General features: G+C 52.8%; 1 protein-coding gene across 2 annotated transcripts; it reads left to right on the top strand.

Annotated features, from left to right (window-relative positions):
• The first annotated feature begins 12,808 nt into the window (after positions 1 to 12,808).
• On the top strand, positions 12,809 to 17,628 carry KAZALD1 (Kazal type serine peptidase inhibitor domain 1). 2 transcript variants are annotated; one of them, XM_067024852.1, is made up of 6 exons: positions 12,847 to 13,190; positions 14,085 to 14,124; positions 14,492 to 15,057; positions 16,209 to 16,369; positions 16,450 to 16,597; positions 16,782 to 17,628. In XM_067024852.1, exons 3-6 carry the CDS (start codon positions 14,544 to 14,546, stop codon positions 16,874 to 16,876), a joined length of 918 nt encoding a protein of 305 aa, XP_066880953.1. In that variant the 5' UTR covers positions 12,847 to 13,190; positions 14,085 to 14,124; positions 14,492 to 14,543; the 3' UTR covers positions 16,877 to 17,628. The 2 variants fall into 2 exon arrangements, with proteins under 2 accessions (XP_058908484.1, XP_066880953.1); XM_059052501.2 differs by having other exon boundaries at positions 12,809 to 14,124.
• The last annotated feature ends 581 nt before the right edge of the window (positions 17,629 to 18,209 follow it).

Genomic DNA, 18,209 nt, shown 5'->3' with positions numbered 1-18,209 from the left:
ACAGACCTTTTACCAAAGCCACTGAGGAGTTTCCAAGCTTGAGGGGTTTTTGTTTGTTTGTTTGTTTTTTGCGTTATGCAGGCCTCTCACTGTTGTGGCCTCTCCCCTTGCAGAGCACAGGCTCTGGACGCGCAGGCTCAGTGGCCATGGCTCATGGGCCCAGCCGCTCCACGGCATGCGGGATCTTCCTGGACCGGGGCACGAACCCGTGTCCCCTGCATTGGCAGGCGGACTCAACCACTGTGCCACCAGGGAAGCCCAGGCTTGAGGGTTTTATAGCTGAAGGAGTAAAAGCAAAGATTACCATTCTTGATGGGACGACATTTAGATAACCAGTTTCAATTCCATCCTATTCTGCCGGGGAACAGTGCTTCCCAGCAAGCTCACCTGGAGTCCTGGGTCAAATCTTGAAGCCTCTTTCTGAAGTTACAGCTTTGGCCTTTGGCAATCCCCTTGAAAAGAGGCCTTGCACTTTTACTGGAAAATCTAGGTAAAAGAAACCCCCTTGGGGAGTGAGGTGCTGGAATCTCTGTAAAACAAAATCATTAAGAACATTTAAGAACAATTATCTGTGCTCTGCAGATAATACTAAACCATGTCAGAGAGAAGGTTGGCCAGGGCACCAGTGGGCCAATTAGAAGGAAGGCTTTCCTGCCATCTTTCATTCCTAGTTCCATACCAGCTTCTCAAAGAAAAAAACGGTTGGTTTAAGCTGACTTCACAGGTTCTCTAGGGGCAAATCCTAGCCAGGCATGTTTTCCAGACTGCCTTCACATGCTTGGAATTTTCCTCGGAAGTCAGCATTTGGGGAGAGATAGCACTTTTCTCACAGTTAAATAATCGGCCCCATTCTTGGGCCTCCTCTCTTCCTCCCAGTGCTCAGACTCCAGGAAACTTCTCTGGGAACCTGCATCTGCATCCTTGGCCTTCCTCCCCAGCCTTCCTCCTCTCTCCTGGTCTATGTTCTAAGGGAAAAAATGGCTTGGACCTGGAGGCCTGGCCTACCCTGGCCATAGGGAGGGGACCAGGTGGCCATATCCTGCTCTTTTCCTTGGTCACTGGGGCTAATGAGGCCGGCATCTTAAGGACAGGTGGTTTGGGACAGCTTTAGCTCAGGCCCTGTGGACTCATGCCAGTCAGACTATCCTAGTTCCGCTCTGGCTGGTGTCCTAAGAGCCAAAACCAAGTCCCATTTCCTCCTCGTCAAGCTTGTCAGTCTCAAGCCAGCCCCGCCCCTGGGCCTGTTAGTCATAGGTGAGCCACGCCCCTCGTGGGGGACATAGCCAGTCAGAAGCAGAGTCCCGCCCCTGCTTGGCTCCTGTCAGTCAAAATTCGGCTGGTTCCACCTCCTTCCCGTTTCCCGGGCAATGACTTCAGTGCCGCAGGCCGGGGATACGATTCACCTCGCCTACCTGATCCTGGAACCTACGTCAAAGATCCGCTTCCTTGAGCTTCCCTGGTGGCTCAGTGGTTGAGAGTCCGCCTGCCGATGTAGGGGACACGAGTTCGTGCCCCGGTCCGGGAAACCCCACATGCCCCGGGGAGGCTGAGCCCGTGAGCCATGGCTGCTGAGCCTGTGCGTCCGGAGCCTGTGCTCCGCAGCAGGAGAGGCCACAATAGTGAGAGGCCCGCGTACCACAAAAAAAAAAAAAAAAAAAAAAAAGATCCGCTTCCTTGATGACCTCGGTCCTGAACCGTTAAATCCGCCAAATCCCCTCCCTACTTTCCAGTTTCGAAATCCAAGAGCATCCCAGGGCCCGCCCTTTGATTTCCCGCCTAGAAATCCGCGAGGTTATTGAGGAATCACCCGAGGCCCCTCCTGGGCCCCAAGCCCCGATTTTTTCCAGTGGCCTGCGAGGCTGTTGGCCCTGCCTCTTGCGCCTGCCGTGGTCTCTCCGCCTCTCCACCCTTGTATCCCACAGTTCACTGAACTCTGCTAAGTGTGGCTCTGTGCCAGGCGCTGAGTAGAAATGGGCTGTTGGGTGAAGAGGGCCTTCTCATCTACAGGGACACAGCCCCATGCAGGGCAGGCATTAAGGCACCTCTCTCGGTCCCCTCTTCCTCAGTCTCCCTGCACGTTGCAGTGATCTCAGGTCCTGATGCCGGGCAACCTTTTGCTAGGAATTGTGGAAGAATTGTGGAAGAACCAGCTGGATCAGTCTCCAAAAGACAGTGGGCAGGAAGGTGGTGCTGGGTAACAGTGATGTAAGACTAACACCTGAACCCCCAGGCTGTCAGACTCCCCTCCTTATATCTGACCGCTGAGTTGTGGATAAGATTCTAGTTCTTTTCCTGTGGCCAAATCAAATGACCTCTGTTCAATCGTCCCAACCTTTCCAAGACCACTAAGGAGACTTGTTGCTTAAAGAAATCAGGTAGATTCCCTGTCTGTGGTTTCCAAACTGTATACTGAGGCGCACCCCAGGGTGCCACAATGAACTCATAGGACTGCCAGACATTTAAAGTTTTTGAGGGAAATCCAGCAATACTCTACATTTGCTAGACACTGCACAAACTACGAGCTTGAGGTAGTTCACAGTTTCAAAATTAGTTTGTGCCACATCACTTTCAATGATGTCTTTGCAAAACTGGGTTTTTGATGGTTGCTGTGACAAACAGCAAGAATTACACAAAAGTCAGTGTGGAACAGGAACTGGTGGCAGTATCCAAGCTGATTCCAAGTTTTGAGAAGTTATGCAGAGCCCAACAGACACACATTCCATTCATTAGTAATCGAACTTAAGAATAATGTAAAAATATTCTTTCTTTCTTCCAGTTTATGTGTGTTTGTTTTTCAAATGGCTACGAAGGATTTAGGATGTAAATAGTTATTAAATTGTTCGGACCTAAGTACTTCTTTTTCTTTCTTTTTTTTTTTTTTTTTGGCTGTGTTGGGTCTTCGTTGCTGCGCGGGGCTTTCTCTAGTTGCGGCGAGCGGGGGCTGCTCTTTGTTGTGGTGTGAGGGCTTCTCATTGCCGTGGCTTCCCTTGCTGTGGAGCACGGGCTCTAGGCTCACGGGCTTCAGTAGTTGTGGCACGCGGGCTCAGTAGTTGTGGCTCACAGGCTCTAGAGCACAGGCTCAGTAGTTGTGGCACACAGGCTTAGTTGCCCCGCGGCATGTGGGATCTTCCCGGACCAGGGCTCGAACCCGTATCCCCTGCATTGGCTGGCAGATTCTCAACCACTGAGCCACCAAGGAAGCCCTAGACCTAAGTATTTAAAGGGAATTGTTAGATATTTCTTTTGGCCTAGGGTACTGTGAAAAAAATCACTGAAAAACTAAGGGCTCCATGAATGTAGAAAATTTGGGAACCCTTGCCCTAAATGAATGAAGGAAGAAATGAAGGAATGAGGGAATCTCACTGGGTTGCATTTGGGTCTCAGACCTGCCCCCTCTGTAAGCTCAGCAAGTACTGTGCCTCTGCAGGAAACTTTCTCTCATTAAATTCTTAATAATTGCTTCTGTGGAGTTCTAATCTTGTTTCAGTGATACAGGTGTTCACAATGTGATCAGAGGGTGGTAGACCGTCCCTAGGGACTGGGGATGGTGGTGGTAACTTGGAAGTCAGAGCCGCGTTGACCTGGTCAGCTCAGATCAGAAGCAAAGGAGAGCATGGAGGCTGAGGACAGTGGGGCGCCGCCTTGACCGGCTCTGCTCTGCACCTTCAGCTGGGTTGCACCAGGTAGCCCAGCCTCCTTGGTAAAATCTCCAGAGACCTGCCTCACACTACACCCCCTGGAGGCCACACTGAGTCTGCTGGACAAATGGACGCGCTATCTCTCGGCCCCCAGAAATCTGGGGCCTTTGATCCGCCCCCATCCCCGGGGAGGGAGGGGCTGGGTGCCGCTGGGCCCCCATGCAGGTCTATGCTTCTACTTCCCCGCCCGCAACCTCAGGTGACTGGTGGGCGCCTTCCCGGCTCGAAGACTGCAGAACCGGTGGGTCCCTAGCGCCCCGGCTCATACATTAAAGATGCGGAGGCGCCGGGACTGCGGTGCCACAAACATGAAGACAAATTTTTAATCCCGAGCAAGAAGATGCCGGGAGATGGTGGGCACGGGAGAAAAATGAATTAGGTTTTTATTATGTGTTTTATTATGCTGTAATTGAACAGGATTAGGTGAGAATACAATATATTTCTGAAGCGGCTGGAGCGGGGAGCGGGCGGGAAAGAGTCTGACAGCGAGAGAGAGACGCCGAATCCCGCCGAGAAACCGGGGCTCCACGGCGCGGCGGGCCCCAGGGGAGGGCTGAGGAGCGGCTGCGTGGGCGACCCCCTCGCAACCCCGCTTCCCCGGGTAGTTTGGACCTGGATGGGGGTGGAGGTGAGGAGGGCTGCCTTAGGAGGATTGGGTTAGCGACAGGTCCCGCTAGCATATGCTGGAGGAGGGGACGGGCTTGAGAGTTGGAGGACTGGGAGCTCACAGACCCGCCCCAGAAGGGAAGGTGAGTCACAGAAGGGGAAGGGGCGCAAATATGAAGACGAGGCGCTCTGGAGCCATGGAGTCACGGATGCCCGCGAATTCACCCTTGCTCCTAACATCTACCCCCTGCGCACGTCGGGCACAGGCCTCGTAGGTCAGCAAACATCGGAGCGCCCACTTTGTGCCCGGCCCTTGCTTACGGCAGGGAGACTCGGGCTTTCAGACCCACCACCTCCCCGTGTATCCCACCCAACTCCTGTCACCTCTAAAAGATTCCTATCCACGCAGGTCTAACCCAGGACCTCCCCCCCAGCCCTACGCCCCCAGGAGGCCTCTTCAAATAAAGGGCTCACCCCCAGGTGAGCCCCGGAGCTGGGCTTTCGGGCGGGAATGGGCGACCCGCCCTCTCACCCCCGGAACTGCCTCCCTCCCCGAGCTCCCTCTCGGTCCGCCGCAGCCCCGGCAGCTTCATTAAGGACCGCCTCCGGCTCCGCGTCTCACCTGCTGCAGCAACCCCTTGCGCACCGCCAGGGACCCGCTCCTGGCGGTGATGAAGAGGCCCATTAGCCGCTTCTACCTTTAGGGCGGACTGGGCCGCTCTCCCCACCTCCCAATTAGGACATTAGAAACCGTCAACCAAGATTAATAGTTGCCCGGCTCCGGGGCAGGGAGATGAGCCCAGATATGGCTGCAGTGCCGCTCGCTCCGCGCCGGACCAAACTTGCGCGGGCCGGTCGCACCACCCGCCGCCACCATCCCTCCTTCCACCTCCTTTTCCGCCCGCAGGCGTCCCTGAGGCTATCGGGTGAGTCCCACAGTGGGGTCGGGAGTGTCAGAGACCGGAATTCTAGGCCTTGCTCTGTCTCTGAGCTGGGCTTGTTCTGAGGCTAGGCGAGTAGGGGAGGCAGGTGCACCCTCTTCAGGGGTCTCCCCCACCTCCACCACGGTTTGATTGAAGGATTTCTGATCTTAAATGATGGACTGACCTTTGCTTTCTTGGAGAGGCTTCCTTGACCCCCTCTCCCCCAAGTCAATTCCTTTTCTTATTCTTGCTCATTTCCCCGTGTCATATTTTTCAGTATCTGTACCATATGTGTGCTTTTACCTTTATCTGTGTGATTATATTATTGTCTGTCTCCCCCACTGGACTGGGGGCTCCAGGGGGAAGGGACCATCGCTTTGCTCACCGTGGGCTCTGGAGCACCTTCAGTAATTGTGTGTTGAATGGATGAGTGGGCAACAGGCTTGTTCACTGTGTTTTTCATAGAAATATCTGTTTCCTGTGTAAACTCCCCCACCACCTTCTTAAGCACCCTCACAGCACCTGCACTCTTTCTTCTAATTCGTATTATAATTGTAACTTATTTCTGTAATTATCAGTTTGATGTTTTCCCTCCCTTGAGGTCATAGCTCCCCGGAGGGCAGGCAGGAGCTGGGCACACAGCTGCCTGCCAGCTGGGAGCTCAGCACTTAGTCGGTCAGATTATGGTGCCTGAGGACTCAAGAGCTTTAGAGCTCTTCCAACTCCATTCTTTTGAGGATTCCGTGGCCTAGAGAGGCAAAGTGACTTGCCTGAGGTCACACAACCAACTAGAAGCAGAGCCAGGATGAAAACAACTCTCCAACACGCTGAGTTTTCTCCAAAGGTCACATTATCTGGGATCCTGAGGAAGCCCCTTCTGAATTCTGAGGTTTCTAAGCGTTGAGGAATCTGTGGGGTGGTCCCAGGTGTCTCTTCCTTGGCGATGGTGGTCACTCAGAACTAAGCCTTTCCCCCTCCCTCCAGGGGTTTGGGCCCCAGATGCACCGTACACTCTGTGTCAACAGGGGCTATTCTTTCCATTAAGTCTCGACTCTAGTTTCTCTTCCTTGGATGTAAAACTAGGGAAGTCTCATCTCTCCTGGCCTGGAGAGTTGTGAACTGTCTCTGATCTTCCCCTCCCATCCCCACACCTACTCCTCACCCCTCAGCTCCAGGGGGGAAATGACTTGGGAGCAGACAATGAAGGCAACTACAGAGGAAGTACTAAGACGAGAGAGTGGGGGCCTGAGTTCTTCCTCCACCTCGTCACACCCCTCGTGTCACCTCTCTAGAACCCACATACGCTAGGGGGGAAGGGCGGGACTGGGTTTGGGGATGGAGACCAGATCGATACTTCACTAGGTTGTGAAGACCGCAGGCTTTCACCTTGCAGATAATGGGATGAGCGGCGGTAAACTCTCACCGACAGAAAGGGCTCCCCCGGCCTTAATGAGATAATCAATACTTGTTCTCGGCTTAATTTCCATCTAATTGCTCTTTAACGACGCCGGATAATGGGCCGCCTCCTGTGAGGAGAGAGCTGGCTGGGAATCCGACCCGCCTCGGACTCCCGCCCCTCCTCCTGCGGGCGAGGTGCCCTCGCGCAGGTGGGATGGGGGCGCACCCCGCTCTTCCGCCGGGGCTGGAGCTCCCTCCGCCGGCCTCCGCGCCCGGCGCTGCCACCTGCCTGCGGCGTTCTCGGCCCTCGCAGGGGGCGCTCCGTGCCTTGGATGCGGACCCCAGCCGAGCCGCCGGGGTCAGGGCTCCGGGCCACCCATCTGACTGGGCCGCGGAACCGCTCGGTGCCCTCGCCCCCTGACGGCGCCTCATCCTCCCTGCTACCCGCCGGGCCAGGCACGTTGCGGCCCAGCCCCCAGGCCGAGCTGAGGTGCCTCTGGATGCGACCTTTCCTCCTTTCCCTTCCTACCTCCACGCATTGCACGTGGCCGTGGTCCAGAGGCCTTGGGTAAATTGCTGTGTGTCTGCATCTAAGGAGGGCTCCGAGGCTATTTTTCCCTGTGAGGTAGCTGGCTGCCTCCTGCAGAGGAGCCTCGCTGGTCACCATAGACTGACCACTCAAGCAAGGAGGGGAGAGGGACAAGAATGAGGAAGGCTGGGGCGGGACCCCTAGGCCCTATGGCTCATGGGTTCACGCTGCCCCCCAGCTCAGAGAGCCACCTCATTTCCAGTCACCATCCCCTCCACCCCAGCCACCTCTAGCCAGGAAGATTTCTGCCAACTCTAGCAGTTCAGGTATCAGCTGTAACGCCTGTCACCTCCCACCCGCCTGTCTCAGCACTAGGAGCAGCTGGAGGTTCTCCCCAAGGCCTCTAACAGGGGACTGACCTGCCTCCCCACTGCCACCTCCCCAGAAGCCCCAGCTCATCTCTGTTGTCTTCTCTTGATGCCAACCCTGAAGCACTTTGGCCTCAGATGCCCAGATGCTGTGACCAACGAGGTTCCCTACCACCTCCCCACCTCCTGATCTGCCATCTGGGTGCACACTCACCTGCATTTCTACAGTTTGGCTCCTGAATATAGGGTGTTTAAATTATAAAACACCAGCTGCAGTTCTGGCTCCAGCTGCACTGACAAAGATACAGCGATATCGTCAGGATTACGAACATGATGGTTAGAATCTGGCCTTGGATGTTGGCAGCCCTAGGTTCAAGTCTTGGCTCTGTTATTTACTGGTCACGGTGACAGTGGACAAATTTACCTACAGGCCTGAACCTCAGTTTTCTCATTTAAAAAATAAGGTTAATAATACTACCTTTGTAAGTTTGAAATAAGCTGATGTATGTAAATTGCCTGCCACAGTGCCTGGCACACTGGAACCATTTGATAAGGGGTAGATATTGTTATTGTATGTTAGAGCTGAAGGAACCATCTAGTTCAAGGATCATAAACTCAAAGGACACATGGGCCAGCAAGAATCTGTCTTATAAATTTATTTATTTATTTATTTTTGGCTGTGTTGGGTCTTTGTTGCTGCGTGCTGTGCGCGGGCTTTCTGTAGTTGTGGGGAGCAGGGGCTACTCTTCCTTGTGGTGCACGGACTTCTCATTGGGTGGCTTCTCTTGTGGAGCATGGGATCTAGGTGTGTGGGCTTCAGTAGTTGTGGCTTGTGGGCTCTAGAGCACAGGCTCAGTAGTTGTGGTGCACAGGCTTTGTTGCTCCGTGGTATGTGGGACCTTCCCGGACCAGGGCTTGAACCCGTGTCCCCTGCATTGGCAGGCAGATTCTTAACCACTGCGCCACCAGGGAAGCCTGGCCAACAGGACTCTTATGTGAGGGAAGTAAGCCTAGTTGGGACTGCGGTGAGCTGGAGAGGGCCAGCCCTGCCCGAAACAGCAGCCAATGCTCATCTTCAATGGTTGCAGGGTGGACTAGATTCCCTGGGTTTTCTTTGTTCCCCAAAAAATCTGGCAGCACTAGGAGCTTAGATATTAGCTCCAACTTTTCTCACTTCCTTATCTCAGCACTAGGAGCAGCTGGCCTTAGGCCTCTCTGAACATCCTGGGCTAATGACTCCAGCCCCTAAATTCTGGATTTTTATATAACATTTCTCATTATTTAAATATTGGCAATTAAGAAAAAAAACCCACTTTGCCAAATACAACATGTTTGAAGGCTGAATTCATCCTCATTTCTCAGAACAAACTGAGGTTCAGATAGGTCACAGCTGCTGGCAAAGCTGACTGGAAGCCTGGATTCTATGTTAAAATAAGAACTTCTTGGAGGCCCTTCCTAGACTGTGGGGTGTTTTAAGCTGCCTCCCACTGCAGCTATCGCCTGCTTTGCAGACAGCACCCGGCAGCGGGGCCAGTGTTAGCACTTGACAGTTCCCAACGCACAAGACTGATATACGGCAGCCTTCGCTCTTGTGATAAATCCAAATTCTTTAAAAAATGTTGTAGGTCTTCCCTGGTGGCGCAGTGGTTAAGAATCTGCCTGCCAATGCAGGGGACATGGGTTCAAGCCCTGGTCTGGGAAGATGCCACATGCCGCGGAACAACTAGGCCCGTGAGCCACAACTACTGAGCCTGAGCGTCTGGAGCTTGTGCTCCACAACAAGAGAGGCCGCGACAGTGAGAGGCCCGCACACCGTGATGAAGAGTGGCCCCCGCGCACCGCAACTAGAGAAAAGCCCACACACAGAAACGAAGACCCAACACAGCCATAAATAAACAAATAAATAAATAAATAAAATGTTGTAGAGGGCAGTGTGACTGCAAGTCAAGTCCCAGGACCCCAAAGATTTCAGTCCCTTAACTTAAAGCGCCATATTTCTACACAATTCTTGAGCTCAACTTCTCTGTGATTCTACTCAACAAATTCCCCACTGGGGTGTCCCCCAGTTAGGGGACAGAGCACAATTATAAACACACACACAAACACATGAATACATGTAAAAACAGGTGAAGTCTGAATTAATGCCCATAGTTTAATTAATAGTATTGTAGCAATGCCAATATCCTGCTTCTGATAATTATACTATGGTTAAATAAAATATTATCATTGGGTCAGGGTGAGTGAAGGGTACATGGGAACCTTCTGTGCTATTTTTGCAACTTCTATGCAAGTGTAAAAATTATTTCAAAATAAAGCTTTTTGAAAATCCAGGGGAGGAAATCCTGCGGGATTGGTCATGTTAGAATCTTAGGCTCTAAAATATTTATTTAATGGTTAAAACTAAAAAGACTGACAATACCAAGTGTTGGCAAGGATGTGGCATAATGGGGAAAAAGTTTGGAAAAATGGTTTGGTAGTAATTACTGTTGAATGCATGCATATCATGTGAAACAGCAATTCCATTCCTAGGTGTATCCTAACTTATATAAAAGTCAAAACCAGGTAAAATGAAAATATAGAGTTTAGAAGTGGTTATCCAGGGGGAAAAGGAGGGATTAATCATGATGGGGGCTTATGGGGGTGTTAACAATGTTGTATTTCTTGACCTGGATTATGATCACACGAGTATTTATTTTGTAATTAATCAAACTCTATATCTACTTTGTGCACTTTTCTGCTTGTCTGTTATATTTCAAAATTTAAAAAAAGGTTAAAAACAAAGAGAACAGAAATGTAGAAAGAGTCAGTGATTTTACATCACTTCTAAGTTTATCAATACAAAAATGTGGCCACATCGTTAGGTCAGATGGAGCTATGATTTCCATCTCAAAGGTGGATGGGAAACTGGGAGCCTGTGGGGAGGAATTGCCTCCTGTGACATAAGAAAAGTAAGCTGAAGAAAATTTTCACCTTATTTCTTCTGCATGTCTTAAAGCTCATTCAACTTGCCTTAATATTTTGGTATTCCAGAGAGCTAGTCTGCTGGGTGTTCCAGTTTTCATTTGGTAACGCTTTTTGTTGCTGAATTATAATGCTTATCTTCCCACCTGGTTAGCCCAACTTTCTACATTTATCTCAACATCCTAATTTACCTATAAAAGTAGCCTCTTTTTTATTATGAAAAGTAATTTTACAAAATAAAGGATTGTGAGCATTATACTCAACCATTTGCCTTGTTCCACACTCTCTTAGGGTATTTGTTGATGATATACATAATACTTACACAGCTGTGATCAGCATTCATATACTTCTCCTTTTTACTTAACTCTATTTTCCAACATGTATTTTTCATTTTGACCGAGTTCACCAATTTGTCGTAGTAGATAGCTACAAGGTATTCCGTCTTAATTATTTATGTTGAGACTTTAAAAATTTTTTAATTTATTTAATTTTGGCTGTGTTGGATCTTCATTTCTGTGCGAGGGCTTTCTCTAGTTGTGGCAAGCGGGGGCCACTCTTCATCGCGGTGGGCGGGCCTCTCACTATCGCGGCCTCTCGTTGCGGAGCACAGGCTCCAGATGCGCAGGCTCAGTAGTTGTGGCTCATGGGCCTAGTTGCTCCGCGGCATGTGGGATCTTCCCAGACTGGGGCTCGAACCCGTGTCCCCTGCATTGGCAGGCAGATTCTCAACCACTGCGCCACCAGGGAAGCCCTACGTTGAGACTTTTTTGACTTAACTGATTCTAATGTTCACTGGAAGCACAATTCCTCTGTATCCATTTCTAACGGGTCAATCTGGACCACCTATTTCACTTCTGCTTTTTCCAAAGTTGCAACCCTATAATTTTCACTAGTGTCAAAACAGGGTTCAAGAAGTGACAGGTTAGAATGTGTGGGTCCTCCTAAGTAATTTCTTACCAAACTGATCCTTTATGCTGTGTTTCATCTTATGTTGTTCATTTGTCTAGGACCCATTTCATTCTGTCATTATATTTAACAATTATCTCATGGGTCAGTGGCTGATAACCGTGAACTCCTGGCTATGGTTCACAGTGGAAAGCAAACTATATTCTATACCCCATTCCTTCTTCAGTACAAGCATCTACAGGAGAGAGTAAGGAGAGGAAAGAGGCAGGATTATCTGTTCTTCAAAAAATTTTAACTTCACCCTCCTCACCTGAATCTAGTCTCCCTAATGCCGATGCAACGGATGCTGCCACCTGGCTTCTTTCCTTGCAGTAGTCACATCATCTGAATTAAGAGAATCCTTTTTCTGTGGCCCAACAGTTTTGCATGATCCGCTCAAACTGAGTCAACATTTTCAAAGTATGAGTATTCAAATTTATTAAATTTATTTATTTATTTACTATTTACGATGCGAATAGATGTTACTGAATGTGTTTTGGAGCCTTAGTGGATAAAGTGTCAGATGATGGGGATCTTTAGATACTTTCAAATTGTGTCTTATGCAAAAAATTCCCTTCTAAACTTATTTTTACAATGTGTGGAGTTTTCCTGAAACAAATCTTTACTTAATGAAAGAAGATGTCCTGTAGAGTCAACAACTTTGGTGCCTACTGTATGCATGGTCCTGTTCGCGTCACCAACCGCAAGACCACCAGAGGGCGCTCGTTCCCTGTCTATACAGCCTTCGTCAGCGACTCCGAAAATCCACGTTAAACTTGACTTTTACACTCAGGAAAAGTCTTTCACATTTAATCCACAAATATTTACCGACAATTTATTGTGCTGCCAGGAGAGGGGCTAGGTTCACAAGATACAGTGATGAGTTAGTCACAGTTCCTAATACCAGACGCAAAGAGCACAGCAGAGACTGAAAGTAAACAACCGGTTACCACAAGGTGGGTAAGTGAAGAGTTTCTAGGTTTGTGGAGTTTGTTATTTAAATATTGGCTCCTGGTTTTAGAAGCCGGTAACAATTCATTAAGACATCCCGGATTGCTTCCGCTCTGTAACCCGGACATCGATCTCAGCCCTCATGGTACTTTGTAAACCAGAGCCAGAGACCTGTCCTTGGGTGGCTCCATTAGTCAGCTCCGCAATTTCAAGTCCCCCATCCCCCCTTTTTTTTCAGGGCTTCCCGCAGTTCTCTTACAGTTCACTTCTGCCCCAGATCGACACTCTCAGTTGCCCCCCAGGGCCAAGGACAAGGAATTACCCACAACTATCAGCCTTACCGGGCTCCACCCATTCTTTTTCCGGTTTAAAACCCGCGGGCTTTTCCTGTTCTGAATTCCTAGACTTCCTTCCTGTTTTGATTCTCGCGACAGTTACGAGACCTCGCGTGAAGTTTGTTTCCCTTCACTCTTCTGCGTTTTAGAGACTAGGGTGACTGTGTATCTGGCTACGCCCACCTCAGTAGAGCCCTTCGAGGGAACCCCTAAATGAAGGGGCTTGGCTGCGTTCAGGTCAGGAAAGAGAGTCTCTGACCGCTTCCGAGAGCTCGACTTCCCCGGCGCGCATGCGGAGCCAGTCCTCCTGGGCGGTCCAGAGGCCGAGGCGCGGCCTCCAACTTCGCGGTTGATGGAGAGGCCGGTGTCCACCCCGGGCCAGGTCCTTCCGGAGCGAGCCTGACTGAATAAAGTCCCCTCCCTGGCTGCAAAGCTCAGTCTCCGCCCCCCACAAACTGGACTGCAGCGCGGTTTCTGTAAGCCGCTGGGGGCAGGCCGGGGCGGGGCCTGGCAGACCCCCGTACGGAGGGCGGGCCTCCAGGAATGTTCTCCTCCCCGCCCCCAGCCCAAAGTGCCACGGTGGCGCCGGTGGCGGCCGCGAGACCGAATGCCTCTAGCCTTGCCGACCTAGCAACCATAACCTGTAATTCTGACCCGGAGCGCAGCCCACTGGGGAGGCGCCCCGCCCACCTCTCCCAGCGGCCGCCGGTGGGCTGGGACCTCTATAATCACCCGGCCCCTCCTCGGGTTGAAGCACCTGCCGGATGTGAGGAGGGAGGAGGCCAGATGTGAGGAGGCAGAAGTAAACGCCGAGTCTCTGGTCCGCGACTTGGTGGGGAAGTGGGGTGGACAAGCCTGCAATCGCCCCTGAGCTGCGGGGAGACGACGTTGGTTGGCTCTGCCCTGCAGGAGCGCCCGACTTGGCACAAGAATTCCTACCTCCTTGTCATTTTGCAGCTGCTCTAGCGGATGGGACTGTAAAGTCAGATGGGACAGGGCCTAGCCTTTCAACCAACTCTTAACTTCCCAGCTACCCCCCACCCTCCCATCCGCTACTCCGAACCCGCACTCCACCCCATCTCTAGTCCTTTCCCAGCTTGGGTGTCCGGTTACTGCTGTTCTGTTCTTACTGTGAGTTTGGACCAGGCTAGGGGGAAGTGGCCCAGGAGGGTCCCGAGAGGCTGCATAAAATTGGCAGCTTCAGAACTAGGGTAGGGGGTGGGGTATGCAACGTCGAGGGGCGGGGAGAGGGGGCGGAGGAGCTGCTCTCTGAGTGCAAGTCCGTGGACTCTGTCAGAGATTCTCAAGTCGGAGCCGAGGTGGCTGGCGGGCCCACCCAATTCCTTTCCACTGCCTGCTTTTTCGGACAGGAGTCACGGCTGCTCTGAGGTGCATAGTCCTGGACACCAGGTGAGCGCTCTGGGCCCCAGGGCATCACCCCACCCCCTTTCCACCCTTATTAACAACTCCTTCCTCCTGGGACCATCCATTCCCACCTACCTCTAGGGCAGGAAGCTTCGAAGTTGGATGGTTTGTGGTGGTGGTGGTAGTAGTGGTGGTGCGCGTGTGTGCTTGAGCTTTATCACTCCCTCGTCTCACCTCTCCCCAACCCCCAAGAACAGCCCAATTACCACCCAGTTAACTGGATGACCCCTCCTATGACCCTTCGACACTTGACTCCAAGGTAGCAGGGGAGGGGGCAGTACTAGGGTACAAGTTGGTACGAGTAACAAGGAGGTTGCTTCTGATCTCCTGACCTGCTTTCCATCCCCGGCAGGGTGCCACGCACGCGCTGAAGCCCCTCGTGCTCTCAAGGCTTCCAGCTAATCATGCCCCAGCCGCCCGCAGCTGCCTTGCCGCTGCCCGTGCTGCTGCTGCTGCTGCTACTCCTGGTGGTGCGGACGCCGTCTCCGGCTGGCGCGCGGCCATCCCTAGGCCCCGATTACCTGCGGCGCGGCTGGCTACGGCTCCTGGAGGAGGGCGAGGGCTGCGCTCCCTGCCGGCCAGAAGAGTGCGCCTCGCCGCGGGGCTGCCTGGCCGGCCGGGTGCGCGACGCGTGCGGCTGCTGCTGGGAATGCGCCAATCTCGAGGGCCAGCTCTGCGACCTGGACCCCAGTGCCCACTTCTACGGGCGCTGCGGCGAGCAGCTTGAATGCCAGTTGGACGCTGGTGGCGACCTAAGCCGCGGAGAGGTGCCCGAGCCTCTCTGTGCCTGCCGCTCGCAGCGCCCTCTCTGCGGTTCCGACGGCCGCACCTACGCTCAGATCTGCCGCCTGCAGGAGGCGGCCCGCGCTCGGCCGGACGCCAACCTCACCGTGGCGCACCCCGGGCCCTGCGAATCGGGTACGCACGGCCCGCGACCCCGACCCCGACCCCCACCACTTGGGTTTCCTCAAGGCGTTGCTCCCCAGTCCCCGAGGGCATTGGTCTCTGGCCAGCGGAGCGCAAAAGATGACGCCAGGGAAGCCTCGAGTCCATTATAAGAGTTTGCTCTCTGGGCTGGTCCTCAGAAGCCACCGCCTGAAGGTGCGGTTCTGGAAGTTTGTCAATAAGCAGTGTGCGCTGGGGCACGTGAAAGCTGCAAACCTGGCTGGCAGAGACCAACTCTCTGAGAGAGCAGGCACATAGCCAACGCTTGGCCTCAAAATTGAGAGAGTGAAGAGAGACTCTCAGACTTTGCCCAGACCACTAGAATTCAGGCAGGGAAACTTGGGTTCCTGTGAGATGCAATCAGGTTTCGTTTGGGCGGCTCCGTAGAGCCAGTGCTTAGTTAACCTAGTCTCCGGGCCTCTTCCCGCGCTCCCCTTTCCTCTGCGTTTAGGGTTTAGTGGAGCAGGGGGGGCTCTTCTAGCTCTTCCTCCCCCATCCCAGCGGGCTGAGGGCTATTCAAGCCTCAAGTTTTCTTTGGCAGCTCTAGTAACCTTCACTTCCTGAGCCGCTTTGAGGGGTCTGGCTTGGCTGGGGCTGCTGGGAAAATAAACGCTCTGCGGAGGGTCCTCCCAGGACCTCAGGCTTTCTGTCTGCTGCCCAGATTGATTTCAGTGTCCTTACCTTTGCCACGTGGACTGCCCCCCCCCCCCCAGGGTGGGTTGGGGGAAGGGCTGATCTTCGGGCCTTTGGCAGCAGGACCTGGTTTGAGAAGGGGGAGGGTGTGGGGGAGGGAGGTGTTGCTTACAAGTCCAGCAGGGTAGGGGCCTAGAGGGTGGAATGAGGACAGGGGAGCAATCAGGGACAGAGTGTGGTTGCCAAGCTGAGGTGTGGGTCTCTGTGCTTGTTTGTGCATCTTGTCTGCCTGTGCATTTCCATCGCTGTATTCCCACCCTTGGGTGTACCTGCAGCTACATTTGGGTATGTGTCATGTCATGTTTATGGATGTGTATTTACTTCAGCATATATGTATTCCTTCACAAACACATTCAAAGTGGTTTGTATATGGGGTCCTTGCTGGGCTGGATGTGCCATCCTGTTCTTAAGCCTCCTATCTCTACCCCCAGAGCCCCAGATTGTGTCACACCCATATGACATTTGGAACGTGACGGGGCAGGATGTGATCTTTGGCTGTGAAGTGTTTGCCTACCCCATGGCTTCCATCGAGTGGAGAAAGGACGGCTTGGACATTCAGCTGCCAGGGGATGACCCCCACATCTCTGTGCAGGTAGGGACAGGGAGCAAAGGCCTCCCTGGGGCAGCCCACGGTCCCTCTAGAACGATGCTGCTGACTCCTCCTGGCTCCAGTTTAGGGGTGGACCCCAGAGGTTTGAGGTGACGGGCTGGCTGCAGATCCAGGCTGTGCGTCCTAGCGATGAGGGCATCTACCGCTGCCTGGCCCGCAATGCCCTTGGCCAGGTTGAGGCCCCAGCTAGCCTGACAGTGCTCACACTGGGTAAGGGAGAGCCCTGAGCTCTGGGGGCTGGGGGAAGGTGGTGGATTCATGCCCTTGAATGTGTGTCCATGTGTGTATATGCATGTGGGTACACACACAAGCATGACTTTCTCATAGACTGGGATACATGGGCACTGACAGCCCTCTTTTCCGTTCTCTCTCCTTTGTCCCCATGTGTTTGCAGACCAGCTGAACTCCACAGGCATCCCCCAGCTGTCATTCCTGCACCTATTTCCTGAGAAGGAGGCTGAGAGTGAAGAGGCTGAGGATTACTACTAGGTCCAGAGCCGTGGCCCATGGGGGTGGGTGAGTGGGGATAGTTTTCAACCCTGCTCTTGAAAAATCTGGAAAAGGGGAGCAGGGCCCCTTCACAGATTGCTTTAATGCCCTTAGTAGGGGAGATGTGATGGTGGTGGGAGAGACAAAAGTTGGAGGGTAAGGAGAGTGGCAGAGACTAGGGGAGGTGGGATGCAGAGGAGCCCATGCAGGAGTGCTCTGGCCAGGACAGTCTCCTGTGTGGACCAGCCAGGCATTAGGCAGTAGCTGCCTGCTGGTCTCTAGGCTGAGTGGGGAGTGGGGAGTAGGGGTGGGGAGGAGTGGAGCTGACACAAAGGGGTGCAGACACCAGAATCCTCTACTTCTTTCCAGCAGCCCTCCCTCCAGCTCTGCTCAGCCAGTCTTCTGACTGCCCTTCTGCACAGCTCCTGCTGTTATTTTCCTAGTCCCCAGTCTTTGCCTAACCTCAGTCTACCCTTTCTCGAAACTCACCTTCTAGAAAATCTCCCTCTCTCTAAGTCTCAATTGCACATACTAACTGCAATCCTCTTTGCTGTTTGCCATCTGCTGTTCAGGAAGGCACGATGGAGCGTGGTTTAGTTCAGTGCAGTAAGATGGGCGTTGGGACATGTCTGATTTTCCTGTCATTCTGGGAACTCCATGAGGGCAGTACCATATATTATACCACTTTGTACTGGACGATGCCTAGCACAAGACTAGGCACAGTAGGCACGCAATAAAGATTTATGAACAAACTGAGACAGATGGTTCATGCAGATTTGCACACAGAGACTGCATTTCTCTAGGAGGCCTCCCAGGGTAGTATGACTCTGGCTTCCAGAAGCTGTAGGTCCTGCTCTCTAAGCACATGCCTGCCAGATGTGGAGGAAGCTTGAGCTGGGGCCTCCCCCTGCCCCAGGCAGGAAGGTTGGAGCCATCTGGTTGGGAGGGAGGGTATCCCCCCAGTCTGCACTCCATTGGTGCTGGTCTAGAGATAGATTGCCTGCCCCTCTTTCCCCTCCCCAGGCAGAGTGGGAAACCAGATCTATGTGGTAGGACCCAGTATGAAAGCATAAACTGGATGGAGGAGGGGAGAAGTTTGGTCACATGTATGGCCACACCCTAGGATTTACCTACGAAGCCGCCCATTTCCCAGCCGAACCCAGACAAAATCATGGTAAGCTTGTTTTCTCGTCTGCCCCAACTGTGACATGTCTTCTCTGGCTGGAGGTCCCTCACAGAGCCGTACTCTTTCGCTCCCGAAATCTCTCTCCACACTCCCCTTACCTAGCCCAGGGACACTGGTGAGGCGTAGTGTTTATTGACTGACTAAAGG

The sequence above is a fragment of the Kogia breviceps genome, chromosome 2 (assembly GCF_026419965.1).
Source record: "Kogia breviceps isolate mKogBre1 chromosome 2, mKogBre1 haplotype 1, whole genome shotgun sequence".
Taxonomy (NCBI): domain Eukaryota; kingdom Metazoa; phylum Chordata; class Mammalia; order Artiodactyla; family Physeteridae; genus Kogia; species Kogia breviceps.
Note: the sequence above shows the minus strand (reverse complement) of the source record. Positions and strands in the feature narration are given on the sequence as shown.